At 44.4% G+C, this 15,757-nt stretch overlaps 1 protein-coding gene across 1 annotated transcript; it reads left to right on the top strand.

Annotated features, from left to right (window-relative positions):
* Positions 1 to 9,855: 9,855 nt before the first annotated feature.
* Positions 9,856 to 14,700, top strand: LOC121577927 (60S ribosomal protein L32). Its single transcript, XM_041891911.1, has 4 exons — positions 9,856 to 9,951; positions 13,397 to 13,497; positions 13,805 to 13,986; positions 14,515 to 14,700. Exons 2-4 carry the CDS (start codon positions 13,402 to 13,404, stop codon positions 14,642 to 14,644), a joined length of 408 nt encoding a protein of 135 aa, XP_041747845.1. The 5' UTR covers positions 9,856 to 9,951; positions 13,397 to 13,401; the 3' UTR covers positions 14,645 to 14,700.
* The last annotated feature ends 1,057 nt before the right edge of the window (positions 14,701 to 15,757 follow it).

Here is a 15,757-nt window from a genome sequence, read left to right as displayed (position 1 = left end):
ATTTACCGCTACCCCAGTAATCACTCCTTTCAATGGCACCCTTTTCATGAGAGCAAAACAATTCACAGTGAAGGCCTTTCCACAACCATGGACTCATCAGGTGCACCATTCAAACCCTCAACCCTTTTAACAGCCGCTGCATATGAAATGCTCTGGACAGCCCTGACTTTGGCCACCTCATTCTATTTATAATAATAATAATAATAATAATAATAATAATAATAATATAATAATAATAATAATAATAATAATATGCCATTTAGCAGACGCTTTTATCCAAAGCGACTTACAGTCATGCGTGCATACATTTTTGTGTATGGGTGGTCCCAGGGATCGAACCCACTACCTTAGCGTTACAAGCGCCGTGCTCTACCAGCTGAGCTACATTTCACCCTTGTGGGGCATTCAAAAGACGTGGCTTCATGGTGCCCACCACAATTGCAACATTTCACATTTTCATTACTTTTATAACACATAATATGATATTTTCCACATCTTGGACATCTCGGCTTCTCCCTTCTGCAAACACTTGAAACGTGACCAAAAGCTTCACAGTGATCACACTGCATTGGTCTTGGGATAAATGCTCTGACTCTCTAGTTAATATACCCCAACTGCACTTGAGTAGGGAGAGACTCCATATCAAAAAACAAAAGAACTGATAGACTTTTTCTTCATTCACCACACGATTCATCCGACGTGCATCAATCACTCCAGGAATATTTTTCATTGTTTCAACATCGACTTCGAACGAGACGCCAGATATAACCCCATTGAGGGGTGCCCTGTTCCTAAGAGACACACACTTCAAACTTATAATATGCCATTTAGCAGACGCTTTTATCCAAAGCAACTTACAGTCATGCGTGCATACGTTTTTACATATGGGTGGTCCCGGGGATCGAACCCACTACCCTGGCGTTACAAGTGCTATGCTCTACCAATTGAGCTACAGAGGACCATCCAATGGGGTTAGACTCAACACACATTTCTTCTGATCCGCAGAAGCACAAAAAATCTAAACATGCCCGCCTCTCGTGATCCCAACAGCCTTCACTCTACCCAGCACTCTCTCCACCAGTTTGGATATCTCAAATGGATTCCTCAAGATTGGTAATTCGATCAGCTGCTCCTCATTTACAAACCGTACTCCTACAAGATACAAAGTGACATTCTCATCACTGTACTCTACTTTGCTCAGTTTTTCCTTTCTTTTGGACAATATTCAAATTCTCCTTGATTCTACCAACATTAGATTCAGAATCCACATCATCATCTGCTTCCGCCATCTTTCCCTGTCTCCCCCGAGCTCTTAAAGCTCCTCCCCACCACACTTAAGTGCCCCATTCCAGTGTGGGGTAGGAGGGTCATGGCATTGGCAACATCCCAAAATTGCTTTTGGACTGAAATCACTGTTGAAATGGAAAGGCTACTCTTGAATAGAATAAACCTACCAAAGAATGTGTTGAAACTGAAAGCAATATTTTCTTTCAAGAAAAATAAAGCTGGGCTAATCAAACGGATCAGCGGGACAGGTTGAGACAATGCACCATAATGTCAGCCCTGACCTAAGGCACATATTTTTAAAAGGTCACACTATTGTATAGATGTTTTTCTTCTTCTTTGAATCACGTCACGTCAACATCGCTGCCCAGTCATTTTCTATGAAATGAAAGCGGTTAGAAGCAGAGGGCGGGGAATCGTTGGGCCTTGCGAACGTGGCGTGGGAGGCGGTGAAAAAGTACCAGCATTTCCCAACTTTATGGAAATCACCAGCGGCGACCGCTGGGCGATGACCAATCATATCGATTGGTTACCATTACGATTTTGTCGCTATGCGACCTATCGCTGGTGACTTTCTACAGCGAAGATGGCTGACAAAAATACTAGGATGGAAGCAAATTTAAGTAATTATAACGTCATAACGAGTCATGCAAAAAATGTACAGTTGAGAGGAATATGTTAGTTCATGTAGAAACAAACGATTATGCATATTTCTTAGGCATAAAGTTAATTTACGAAAATCGCTATTTAGCTAGCTAGCTGACTAGCTAACATTAGCCAGCTAGCTATATAGCTTTATGGGTGTTGTGACATGAGTATGAAATTGTAATTCGTGTTGTTTAATGTGTTAGGGACTCCTGAGAAAACCTGAAAACCAGGCTGTCGTCTTGTGAAACAGTGGATGTAAAGAATCTAACTTATTGAATTTACAATTCCGTAAACTTGCCTGATGATATTTCCCATGCAATGCAGCTGAAGTAACGTAGCTAGCTAACTATTTTCTTGCTTATTGTGTAGTGGAGTATAAAAATACCTGGATGCCTATGGATGTGTAGCTATGTATCTGATCTGTGCATGGACCCTAAAACGTTTGGTATAAATATTAGTTCAGAACCTAGCTATGAACCTCAGCTATCATAGCCTGTTGTGTCGACTTCAAAACAGTCTGAATGGCATTAATTAAGCCTATGGATTGAGTAGAATATAATATAACTTTATTGTGCCAAGGCTGCAAGTCCTATATACATGTAGTTATTACCAAGCATGAGATCCCCACATTGTAGCCTGTACATTTAATATATTCACGGATCATGTACTCTGCCTTAGCAAATAAAGGTGCAGTTCAGGTATGAATGTCTGTGAGACATTATTTTTCAGTCTTATCCAATACCAGGAGTATCAAACTCCATTCTTTGAATGATGCTGTGTCTGCATGTATGTATTACAATTATACACTTCAACAGTGTTTACCAATCCCGGTCCTGGGGGCATCAATGGTTACACATTGTAACTATGCAATAGACTAGAAACATGATTTAAGTAGTTAAAGGCTGATTTGTAATTCATATATACAGAAACAGAATTTTTTTTAAAAAACGGTACACTACACTTCCTATGCATCATGTAAATACTCTAAAACCGGTTAATCTCAATATCAAACTCCCTTCATCTGCATTGATCTGAGGACACAGGATAGGTGTGTATGCACTCACTAACTGTAATTCGCTCTGGATAAGAGCGTCTGCTAAATGACTAAAATGTAATATTTCATCAAATGAGAGACTTAATTTCAACCAGTAGAGAATGCGAAACGCTTTATTGAAAGAAGTTCATTATCCAAGTGTTATAAATACATAATACATGTATTATAAATATTATCATTGTAATATTAGCTCAATCTGTACTTCAATGCACATCTGGTGTGCATTATAAAAACAGAGGAAGAAAGAGGAGGTGGGTAGAGTGGTGTAAGAAAGAGTGTAAAAGACAGAAAGGGAAAGAGGTAAGAACAGAGGAGCAGGGAAGACAGCATATGATTAATGAATTACAGTGCTACCCTAATATTCTCTCAGTTCAACACAATTACATAATAGTGTCTATAGCGGTGTCTCCTAACAGCCTTGGGCCCCCAGTTGGCCTGAAGGTTATCTTAAGAGCGGGTGAGATGGTGATGACGGGACTGGGGGTTGACACCCTCTCTCACATCAAAACATACCTGCAGACGATGATTAAACTTAGTTTTTTTTACTCTAACCCTGTCAGTCATCATAATCATCAGGAGGTGAAATGCAAAACGGACCTTGTATCATTAACTCTGGGACTACTACATCTCTATCTGTATTTCAATGTAATAATACTTCCTGTTGACCCGACCAAGTGACCTCACACCTCTGATCATGCTGTGCCCTCTACGTGTCAGCCAGTTCAGATGCAGGAGGGGTTCAACGACATAGCTGGGGGGTGAAGTGAAGGAGAGAGACTGTTATTGAGAAAATAAGGTAGTTAAAGAGACAATGTTCAACAGGAATCTGTGTGTGTGGTCTCACCTGGTGTCCACACTAAGTGGCTGCAGAGTACTTTATACTGAAAAACATGCACAGACACAGGAGGACAAACAATATAGCGTAGTTATATAAATAATGAAGTGTCTTACTATTCTCCATGGTTGGTCCTCTTGTCTATTCTTTGAAGGTGGAAGGAGCCACAGTTATATACCTGAGCCTGCTTACCGCACAACACAATCCATCAATCAGATTGATACACGAGTGCGTAGTTGTGGGTTATAGGGTGTCTAATTGTTCTACATGTTTTCAATATGGGTGACTCTTAAAATAGCCTGTTTTGTATTTGTACAGACATCACCCTTACCTGAACAGCACCCTCCCCTGAGAAGTAGAAATCAAAAGGAGAGAAACTGGGAATTTAATAACTGCAGATGACATAGCTAAGTAAATGGAAGAATACTCTTATTGCAATGTGGATGGCTCTTAAAAGAGCATTTGGTTGTGCATAGTGTAGTCTAATGGTGTTGCCAGGGAACAGCACCCTCTTCGAATAAGTAGGAGAAGAAGATCTCCCGCACATGGATTGCCTCCCGTGCTGCGTTGTTGGCCCCCATCCTTGAAACATCCTGCAGAGCAGCAGACCTCTCCTCTGGCACACAGCAGGGAGCTGCAGACCCCCTCCTGGTCCTCGTGTCCATCCTCATGAAGTTATGCAGGACACAGGTAGCCTTCACACACGCCTGAATTCCCCCAGGAGGCAGTCTCAGATGGCCCTGGTCACCCAACCTTGCAGTGCCTTACACGGTAACTGTAGGCAATTGTTTTGAAGGAATCTCCAGTTACAAGGTATCTGTAGGAATATGGAAGAATGCAATTATTAGACTTTTACATCACCAGGTCATTGTGGATTACTAAAGTATAATATCCCTTATAACAAATCATGATAACATTGGATAGATAAATGCATGTGCACACACGTGCATGTGTAGCATGTGACAATAGCAGGATCATATCAAGGATAGCATCACAAATTAATACATAAATACCACTTGAAGCTTGATAATGATGATCATTTGAATCAGCTGTGTAGTGCTAAGGCAAAAACAAAAATGTGCACCCCTTTGAGTCCCCGGGACCAGGACAGCGAACCACCGCTCTTCATTGGGACCTCTTCATCTGCAGACAGGCTTTCACAGCTCTCTGTATCTGAGGACAGAAAACCTCACAAGAAACAGATTTCATTATACTCAAATTAGACAGCACTGAATATTATGTTACTATTATCTCATTCCTCACTTCTATGGACTGGAACTACACAAAAGTACCTGCCCTATCCAGAACACCCTACTCTCTCACTTTGACAGATGGGGCTGCTTTCCTTTCACCCTCCTCCATGGCTGTTGGCTAGCTACCTACAAATGCATTTGGAGTTTGTTTTTTACAGTGATAAATACATAAAGATAGCTAGCTAATATGAAGTTGGGTAGCTGGTCAAAATTAATTCACTTAGCTAGCAATCTATACAGTATGTAAAGTTGACTAGATAGCTAGCTAGCTACGTTAACAGCTCATTTGAGTTAGCCTGCACTGTAGCTAGTTAGCTAATAATACATCGTTAAAAAAAAAAACATTTTCTAAATGTATTTACTTACTTGAATAGGTTCTCCCATCCATGTGGACGATTAGAAACAGGGCAGCAAAGTTTGTTTGTCACCAGAGCGGTTTAGAGCATATTACTATTTACCTGTGAATAAATTCATGAAATGGAGAATGGATTAAACTATTTACCCATTTAATAACCAGACCTTCATACAAACTTGCTATGCTGAATTCTTGTCACACAATCGAACATGCTGCCATATGCTGCCAGCACGCCCACAAGCAAGCCACTTCGGGCGGCCGATGCGGCACGCGGCAATTTACTGCGTACTAGTGTACACGAGCCATAAGTCTGCACTCAATGCATTTGTCAACAACGGTTGTGCCAATTAATGCATATCACAATGGTCGAGAGGTGCGTACACACTTGCAATGTAGCCTACATCCGTTGTTAAACTCGAGTGAATATGTAGTGTATTGAGATTATGACGTTGTTAATGTTTTAAGTGGAACCAGAGAGAATGTTGATTTTAGTATCAAGAGGGAATGTTTTAGTGTAACGCCACATACAACAGACAGGAAGTGTGTTGTAGACAGGGGAGACTGGTGATTGGCCAGAAGAGGGAGCATCTTTTTGCATTGTTTATAAGTAGGGGGAAAAACGAAAGAGAGGCAGAGCGGCCATTCTGAGGCGTCGCTCTCCGGGTGTCATGTCACCTGTCACTTATGCTGAAGCTTGTGATCTGAATAAACCTTATGATCAACGTTCAGTATGAGCGGACTCCTTTGTTCATCAGCAATAATTGCCACCACTCACTCGATACGACAATTACTAAACTAGAGGTTTTGTAACTTCACATGATTAAGCCTATATATCTGAATGTTTGATATCCTTTTTACTCTACACTGTTGATAGTAGTTAATGCCAAAGCTAATCACTGAATGTCCTACTAAAAGGATTCGGTCAGGTTGACAAACCTCTGTGTCATATGAACACACACACACACACATCAGGGGTTGCCAGGGTGAGTGGTCCTCCTTACAGGCTGTCCTGTTCCGCTCCCCTTCAGCACCAGCTCTATCAGTGGTCCTCCTTACAGGCTGTCCTGTTCCGCTCCCCTTCAGCACCAGCTCTATCAGTGGTCCTCCTTACAGGCTGTCCTGTTCCGCTCCCCTTCAGCACCAGCTCTATCAGTGGTCCTCCTTACAGGCTGTCCTGTTCCGCTCCCCTTCAGCACCAGCTCTATCAGTGGTCCTCCTTACAGGCTGTCCTGTTCCGCTCCCCTTCAGCACCAGCTCTATCAGTGGTCCTCCTTACAGGCTGTCTTGTTCAGCTCCCCTTCAGCACCAGCTCTATCAGTGGTCCTCCTTACAGGCTGTCTTGTTCCGCTCCCCTTCAGCACCAGCTCTATCAGTGGTCCTCCTTACAGGCTGTCTTGTTCCGCTCCCCTTCAGCACCAGCTCTATCAGTGGTCCTCCTTACAGGCTGTCTTGTTCCGCTCCCCTTTAGCACCAGCTCTATCAGTGGTCCTCCTTACAGGCTGTCCTGTTCCGCTCCCCCTTCAGCACCAGCTCTATCAGTGGTCCTCCTTACAGGCTGTCCTGTTCCGCTCCCCTTCAGCACCAGCTCTATCAGTGGTCCTCCTTACAGGCTGTCCTGTTCCGCTCCCCTTCAGCACCAGCTCTATCAGTGGTCCTCCTTACAGGCTGTCCTGTTCCGCTCCCCTTCAGCACCAGCTCTATCAGTGGTCCTCCTTACAGGCTGTCCTGTTCAGCTCCCCTTTAGCACCAGCTCTATCAGTGGTCCTCCTTACAGGCTGTCCTGTTCCGCTCCCCTTCAGCACCAGCTCTATCAGTGGTCCTCCTTACAGGCTGTCCTGTTCCGCTCCCCTTCAGCACCAGCTCTATCAGTGGTCCTCCTTACAGGCTGTCCTGTTCCGCTCCCCTTCAGCACCAGCTCTATCAGTGGTCCTCCTTACAGGCTGTCCTGTTCCGCTCCCCTTTGGCACCAGCTCTATCAGTGGTCCTCCTTACAGGCTGTCTTGTTCCGCTCCCCTTCAGCACCAGCTCTATCAGTGGTCCTCCTTACAGGCTGTCTTGTTCCGCTCCCCTTCAGCACCAGCTCTATCAGTGGTCCTCCTTACAGGCTGTCCTGTTCCGCTCCCCTTTGGCACCAGCTCTATCAGTGGTCCTCCTTACAGGCTGTCTTGTTCCGCTCCCCTTCAGCACCAGCTCTATCAGTGGTCCTCCTTACAGGCTGTCTTGTTCCGCTCCCCTTCAGCACCAGCTCTATCAGTGGTCCTCCTTACAGGCTGTCCTGTTCCGCTCCCCTTCAGCACCAGCTCTATCAGTGGTCCTCCTTACAGGCTGTCTTGTTCCGCTCCCCTTCAGCACCAGCTCTATCAGTGGTCCTCCTTACAGGCTGTCCTGTTCCGCTCCCCTTCAGCACCAGCTCTATCAGTGGTCCTCCTTACAGGCTGTCCTGTTCCGCTCCCCTTCAGCACCAGCTCTATCAGTGGTCCTCCTTACAGGCTGTCCTGTTCCGCTCCCCTTCAGCACCAGCTCTATCAGTGGTCCTCCTTACAGGCTGTCCTGTTCCGCTCCCCTTCAGCACCAGCTCTATCAGTGGTCCTCCTTACAGGCTGTCCTGTTCCGCTCCCCTTCAGCACCAGCTCTATCAGTGGTCCTCCTTACAGGCTGTCCTGTTCCGCTCCCCCTTCAGCACCAGCTCTATCAGTGGTCCTCCTTACAGGCTGTCCTGTTCCGCTCCCCTTCAGCACCAGCTCTATCAGTGGTCCTCCTTACAGGCTGTCCTGTTCCGCTCCCCTTCAGCACCAGCTCTATCAGTGGTCCTCCTTACAGGCTGTCCTGTTCCGCTCCCCTTCAGCACCAGCTCTATCAGTGGTCCTCCTTACAGGCTGTCCTGTTCCGCTCCCCTTTAGCACCAGCTCTATCAGTGGTCCTCCTTACAGGCTGTCCTGTTCCGCTCCCCTTTAGCACCAGCGCCTGCCATAACAAAGGAGGATTGCCCTGAAGAGTTCCTGATGGATACAGGTAGTTGGATGCCATTTGAGGATGTTGCTGCCGCTGCCTTCTTTCAATGGGAGCTGGAGGCGTTGAAGCAGAGGGGGGCAGTGTTGCAAGGAGCGAAGAGAGCTGAAAATAATGGGAGAAACTCCCCAAATACAGGTGTGCCAAGCCTGTAGCGTCATACCCAAGAAGACTCGAGGCTGTAATCGCTGCCAAAGGTGCTTCAACAAAGTACTGAGTAAATGGTCTGAATACTTATGTAAATGTGATAATAAATTAGCAAAAATTATAAAAACCTGTGTTTGCTTTGTCATGGGGCGGCGCACAATTGGCCCAGCGTCGTCCAGGGTAGGGGAGGGAATGGCCGGCAGCTCAGTTGGTAGAGCATGGCGTTTGCAACGCCAGGGTTGTGGGTTCGATTCCCACGGGGGGCCAGTATGAAAAATTTTTATGCACTCACTAACTGTAAGTCGCTCTGGATAAGAGCGTCTGCTAAATGACAAAAATGTTAAAAATGTAAAAATGTAATTATGAGGTATTGTGTGTAGATTGATGAGGAAAAACAACAATTTAATCAATTTTAGAATAAGGCTGTAACATAACAAAATTTGGAAAAAGTCAAGGGGTCTGAGTACTTTCCGAATGCACTGTAACTGCCGAGGTGGAATATTGAAAGTGGAACAATCCATTTTATGTCTTTATCTTCAGATTTGGCTTTTATTGACCATCTCACAGGACATGGAGCCTTGCTCTGAAGAGGGACTCAGTTAGTCCCCTCTCCTGTAAAACTATTTGCTCTGAGGGAATAAACATTATTATAATAAAGAACTGAACTGAAGACTAAACATTTCAATAAACTTATTCAACTGTATTAAAACTATCACAACGGTAATGTAATTATTGTTTTAAGTACAGTATACTAATTTCTCAGGAATAAACTTTGTGTATTTTAATAAACAGAGTAAACTTTTATCATATGATTAATGTTTTAAGTACAATGTAACAAGCATTGTAAATACTAATGAAGTGTCCCTGGGTGGGATTGAACAATGTCTCAAAAAACGGCAGGCCTCAGATTTTTCACTTTATCACATAACCTATTCGGGAGGTTGCGGGTGTGTTATTAGCAATTGTGGGTGGGCGAACAAACATCTGACCCGCGCATCACTAGTTTGGAGGTTCATACCACAGAACTCAAGTAAAGCCATGGAAACCTAGCAAACTCCAATGACCTAGTGCCATCTTGCTTCTGACACCGATGTAGCAAATAAAAAAAGAGAGTAGCCTAGAACTCCTAGTACTTCTCGGCTTCCAAAGTCAGCCATGCTATTGTAACCAGTGACATTTTGACTGATTAAAATACATTTTTGTAAGCATGATTCTTTTCTACGTTTTATTTGTTCTCCTGGAGTTTTTCACTTCTAGTCTATCGCTCTGATTCTATTTCATTCTTTCCCTTTATTACCCAGAATTCCGTTCCAATCTCCTCCCTCTTTCCCTGGTCTGGTCTGAAGGCAAACAGACAGCCCAAACGGTAAGCGAAAATGTACATCTGTAATCATCGTTATTAATGTATGACTCTAATCCATAAAAAAACAACGTTATCCATTACATATTCAATCGAACTTTATATATATTTCGTTATTGTTGCTGAACTTTGTAGATATGTGTCACTTATTGTTACAAGAAAAACAGGCACTGAAATGTCGAATCAAAAGATGGTGACGTAGCCTAGTGTTATTCGACTCCGCTAGCTAACAGCTGAGGTCCGTCCAGTTATGGACACAGTGGAAGAGTGTGATGCTCATGTATGCCCACTGATCTAACGATATCTAACTAGGGAAAAGTTGGAAAACGGGTCGATTTAACAGTTTTCGGAGAAGATGTCTAGTAGTTGTACACTGTAGTTGAGTGACGTGGCTAACACACCACGTTGATCCAGTGCATCACAGTAGCGTCCAGTGCATCAAGTTTGACACATTGTTACAAGTAGTACGAACCGAAGTGGGGAACGTTGTTAAACATCAAATGAACACATCTTAAAAAATTATGCAGGCACATCAGCCAATCAAGCATAGCAAATTAACCTACTGTAGTTTTCTTCATACTTGTAAAATCATCTCAATGCAGTGTATGTTGACTAGGCTAGCAAGCTAGCTACACTAAAGAAAAATATAAAAGCAACAGGTAAAGTGTTGGTCCCATGTTTTAATGAGCTTAAATAAAATATCCCTGAATTTTTCCATACCCACAAAAAGCTTATTTCTCTCAATTTGTGCACAAAATTGTTTACATTGCTGTTAGTGAGCATTTCTCCTTTGCCAAGATAATCCATCCACCTGACAGGTGTGGCATATCAAGATGCTGATTTAAACAGCATGATCATTACACAGGTCCACCTTGTGCTGGGGACAATAAAGGCCACTGAAATGTGCAGTTTTGTCACACAACACAATGCCACAGATGTCTCAAGTTTTGAGGAAGTGTGCAATTGGCATGCTGACTGCAGGAATGTCCACCAGAGCTGTTGCCATAGAATTGAATTTTCATTTCTTTACCATAAGCTGCCTCCAACATCGTTTTAACTTGACAGTACGTTCAACCGGCCTCAACTACAGACCACAGTAACCACGCCAGCCCAGGACCTCCAGATCCGGCTTCTTCACCAGCGGGATCATCTTGAGACCAGACAGCTGATGAAACTGGGTTTGCACAACCAAAGAATTTCTGCACAAACTGTCAGAAACCGTTTCAGGGAAGCTCATCCGCGTGCTCGTCGTCCTCACCAGGGTCATGACCTGACTGCAGTTTGGAATCGTAACCGACTTCAGTGGGCAAATGCTCACTTCGGTGGCCACTGGCATGCTGGAGAAGTGTGCTCTTCACGGATGAATCCCGGTTTCAACTGTACTGGGCAGATGGCAGATGTGTGGGCGAGTGGTTTGTTGATGTCAACGTTGTGATCAGATTGCCCCATGGTGGTAGTGGGTTATGGTATGGGCAGGCATAAACTACTGACAACAAACACAATTGCATTTTATTAATGGCAATTTGAATGCTCAGAGATACCATGACGAGATCCTGAGGCCCGTTGTCGTGCCATTCATCCGCTGCCATCACCTCATGTTTCAGCATGATAATGCACGGCCCCATGTCGCAAGGATCTGTACACAATTCCTGGAAGCTGAAAATGTCCCAGTTCTTCCATGGCCTGCATATCCACCAGACATGTCACCCATTGAGCATGTGATGCTCTGGATTGACGTGTACGACAGTGCGTTCCAGTTCCTGCCAATATCCAGCAACTTCGCACAGCCATTGAATAGGAGTGGGACAACATTCCACAGGCCACAATCAACAGCCTGATCAACTATATGCGAAGGAGCTGTGTCGCGCTGCATGAGGCAAATGGTGGTCACACCAGATACTGACTAGTTTTCTGATCCACGCCCTTACCTTAAAAAACAAAAAGGGTTTCTGTGACCAACAGATGCATATCTGTATTCCCAGTCATGTGAAATCCGTAGATTAGGGCTTAATTTATTTATTTCAATTGACTGATGTCCTTATATGAACTGAAACTCTGTAAAATCGTAGAAATTGTTGCATGTTGCATTTATATTTTTTTGTTCAGTACATATTGTTTGGCTGGATGACCTTGCGTCCAAGAGGATAGCCAACTAAACTCAACTATGTACTTCACATCAACGGAGTTTTGCGCCGACTAGTGTGAGTGGACTATAGATCCGATGTCACCCAATTTCAGCACCCAGACAATAGCAACAGGACAATTGCGTAATTGCGTGCTATTCTTTGGGTGCTGAAATCCATAGTTTTTAAATAAAATTCATTTATGTCGGAGCTCCAGTCCGCCCACGCTCAACTCCATTGACGTGAAGTACAAAGTGTAGTTACGTTTACTTGGCTACCAAGACCACAACCATTCGCAGTCATTTCATATAACCACATACCATTTAGTGGCACAGAAAGAAAAGAGGGAGGTTCATCAGGAGATGATCTCCTTAACCCTGTATTTTGTAATTGCTGGCAATTCTTATCATTAATACAGCGAATGTTTTTAATTGTGCTCCGAAATTAAATATAAAATGTCATTATAGAGGCCTGAACAAGGTGGTTAAAGCTAGCTAATGAATGGCTGTAAATCCAATGGATCTCCCGAGTGGCGCAGTGGTCTAAGGCACTGCATCGCAGTGCTAGCTGTGCCACTAGAGATCCTGGTTCGAATCCAGGCTCTGTCGTAGCCGGCCGCGACCGGGAGACCCATGGGGCGGCGCACATTTGGCCCAGCGTCGTCCAGGGTAGGGGAGGGAATGGACGGCAGGGATGTAGCTCAGTTGGTAGAGCATGGCGTTTGCAACGCCAGGGTTGTGGGTTCGATAAAATAATGTATGCGCTAACTGTAAGTCGCTCTGGATAAGAGCGTCTGCTAAATGACTAAAATGTAAATGTAATGTAAATGGAAAGATGAAGACTGCTTGTTCCTCCAGGCTACTGCTAACAGACTGCTTGTTCCTCCAGGCTACTGCTAACAGACTGCTTGTTCCTCCAGGCTACTGCTAACAGACTGCTTGTTCCTCCAGGCTACTGCTAACAGACTGCTTGTTCCTCCAGGCTACTGCTAACAGACTGCTTGTTCCTCCAGGCTACTGCTAACAGACTGCTTGTTCCTCCAGGCTACTGCTAACAGACTGCTTGTTCCTCCAGGCTACTGCTAACAGACTGCTTGTTCCTCCAGGCTACTGCTAACAGACTGCTTGTTCCTCCAGGCTACTGCTAACAGACTGCTTGTTCCTCCAGGCTACTGCTAACAGACTGCTTGTTCCTCCAGGCTACTGCTAACCGACTGCTTGTTCCTCCAGGCTACTGCTAACAGACTGCTTGTTCCTCCAGGCTACTGCTAACAGACTGCTTGTTCCTCCAGGCTACTGCTAACAGACTCGTGTTTTCTTTACCTCCAGGCAACATGGCAGCTCTCAGGCCTCTGAAAAGGCCCAAGATCGTCAAGAAGAGGGTGAAGAAATTCATCAGACATCAGTCAGACCGTTATGTCAAAGTCAAGGTACGGTTCAGACCACAATAACCTTAATTAGAGCAACGGTATTTCAATCCTTGGCACGTGGATGTGTTAAACCAGGGTCGTATTCATTAGGGCGCACGGAAAACAAGTGTTTCTTTTTGGACAAGTTCATGTACTGTACTCCCTTCAGTATTCACGAACTGGTCTTTTTCCAATCAGATAATCTCTTGCCAATAATTGGGCAAAAGATCAGAATAGTGCTGTCTGTGTAAACGCAGCCTTAGTAACCATGGCTACTGTATTTACAGGATACTGCCTTACTCTTTCTCAACTATCTTCTCTTTTGTAGCAAAACTGGCGTAAACCCCGTGGTATCGACAACAGGGTGCGGCGGCGCTTCAAGGGCCAGATGCTGATGCCCAACATCGGCTACGGTAGCAACAAGAAGACCAAACACATGCTGCCCTCCGGCTTCAGGAAGTTCCTGGTACACAACATCAGAGAGCTGGAGGTCCTCATGATGAGCAACAAGTAAGATCCGAACCACAGATGTCTGTTCCGTGAGGTGTGTTAGGTTCTGAACAAACAAGAGTAAAAACTCACAGATGACTAGAAAAAGCTCAAACCAAGTTTATTCACCCCACTGGGTCATACAGCTGCAAAGACAAAACGTCTTTATACCTTCCAACTAGGCGGAGTCACCTCCTTGCATGTCTTAAGATAACCAATACATCTGTGGTGTTATAAGCAGAAACACAGTAGGTGCCTCTTACTGGTATTGTCATGGCCCTGCCTAACTCTAGGACCCTCATGGGCGTGGGAGCGAGTATGTATTTGTGAGATGTTCTTTGATGTGGCCCCCCCTTCTAGCAGTATCTTCTCTCCAACTGTTGACCTCGAGTTGAGTTCCACATCCCTCATGGTCCCGGTTCCGCAGCCACTGGCTTGCCTTATCGAAATGTAATCAACCCTAACCCTGATGACAGTTGTTTCCAGATAAATCAAATTTTTTGCCCTCATGTCTATTACTATTACATTTCTGCCCCTTGACCTCCACAGGACCCATGCTGCAGAGATAGCCCACAATGTGTCGTCAAAGAACAGGAAGTTGATCGTGGAGAGGGCAGCTCAGCTTGCTATCAAGATCACCAACCCCAACGCCAGGCTACGCAGCGAGGAACACGAGTGATCTAGACCCACCTGTTATCTATTTATTGTTTGTTCAATAAATGATCTATACGTGTAGATAGTATTTACAGTCTTCTTTGCCAGTTCATCAATGCTTTACGGGGGTGGGGGGCTTAATGCTAGTTTTACGTTTTACACACTAGAACTAAACATTTTGTTTATTTGCGATGCATTAATTGGGAATACTGTATCAACATCACAGCCCTACAAAATGGCACTGGATACCACCGGCTTGTCCAGAAGGCACGTTTTCAACCATCAACTTCCAAGGCAGAATATGATTACATTTTACATTTTAGTCATTTAGCAGACTCTCTTATCCAGAGCAACTTACAGTTAGTGAGTGCATACATTTTTTCATACTGGCCCCCTGTGGGAAACGGACCCACAACCCTGGCGTTGCAAGCGCCATGCTCTACCAACTGAGCTACAGGGGACCCTGTAGAAAAATGTCTGAGGCAGTGAGTATGACCTAAGACAGCCATACAAAGGCATCTAGCCAAAATGTTGGGCACTGGCTTTGGTTTCTGTTAAACATTGTCATTTCATTTTAAAGAATAACTTAAAATTATTCTGGGGTGTTCCCTCCTGTCATTTAGTTTTAACTGGTGTCCATGCCTTCCACTGTGCTTAAAGATAAACTGGTTAATTCTAAATCAACCCAGATAAAAAGTGAGAATCCTGTGCACAAGTCAGATCTTTTCTAGTCTGTGGATTCTATTACAAGTGTTTTCGGACATCCAGATTAAAGTTCCAACCGAAACCACCTTTAATTATTTTCTGCTTGTGTGGACTGCCATGTCACCACTTACCTTCGTGGTGCAGGTTGCGCTGAGTGGCCTCTGGACCACAGTGTTGGGACACAGACAGGAGAGTCTGGCCAGCATGATGAATCAGCATCTGCAGGACATGCAGGAAGACTTATTAGAGAAATAAGACCATAAAGACGTTCTCTTCAAAGTTTCATCAAAGCCTCTCATAACAGCCTTCACCAAACAGCAGCTGATTTTTGGTTCTGGGGGCCGAGAATAAAACGACCTTTTCTGAGGGACAGCGTGGCCCTCCCCGAATCACCAGCAATGCACTGCTCTCATCGAAAAACCATTGAGTTAGT

The sequence above is a fragment of the Coregonus clupeaformis genome, chromosome 12 (genome assembly GCF_020615455.1).
Source record: "Coregonus clupeaformis isolate EN_2021a chromosome 12, ASM2061545v1, whole genome shotgun sequence".
Classification (NCBI taxonomy): domain Eukaryota; kingdom Metazoa; phylum Chordata; class Actinopteri; order Salmoniformes; family Salmonidae; genus Coregonus; species Coregonus clupeaformis.
This window is presented reverse-complemented; position numbering and strand designations above follow the sequence as displayed.

Bases quoted from the DNA above. Each gene is read 5' to 3' on its own strand.
- LOC121577927 (XM_041891911.1), top strand. From the start codon at position 13,402: ATGGCAGCTCTCAGGCCTCTGAAAAGGCCCAAGATCGTCAAGAAGAGG. The intron at 13,498-13,804 runs GTACGGTTCAGA...TCTCTTTTGTAG, and splicing joins ACCGTTATGTCAAAGTCAAG to CAAAACTGGCGTAAACCCCG. The intron at 13,987-14,514 runs GTAAGATCCGAA...TGACCTCCACAG, and splicing joins GTCCTCATGATGAGCAACAA to GACCCATGCTGCAGAGATAG.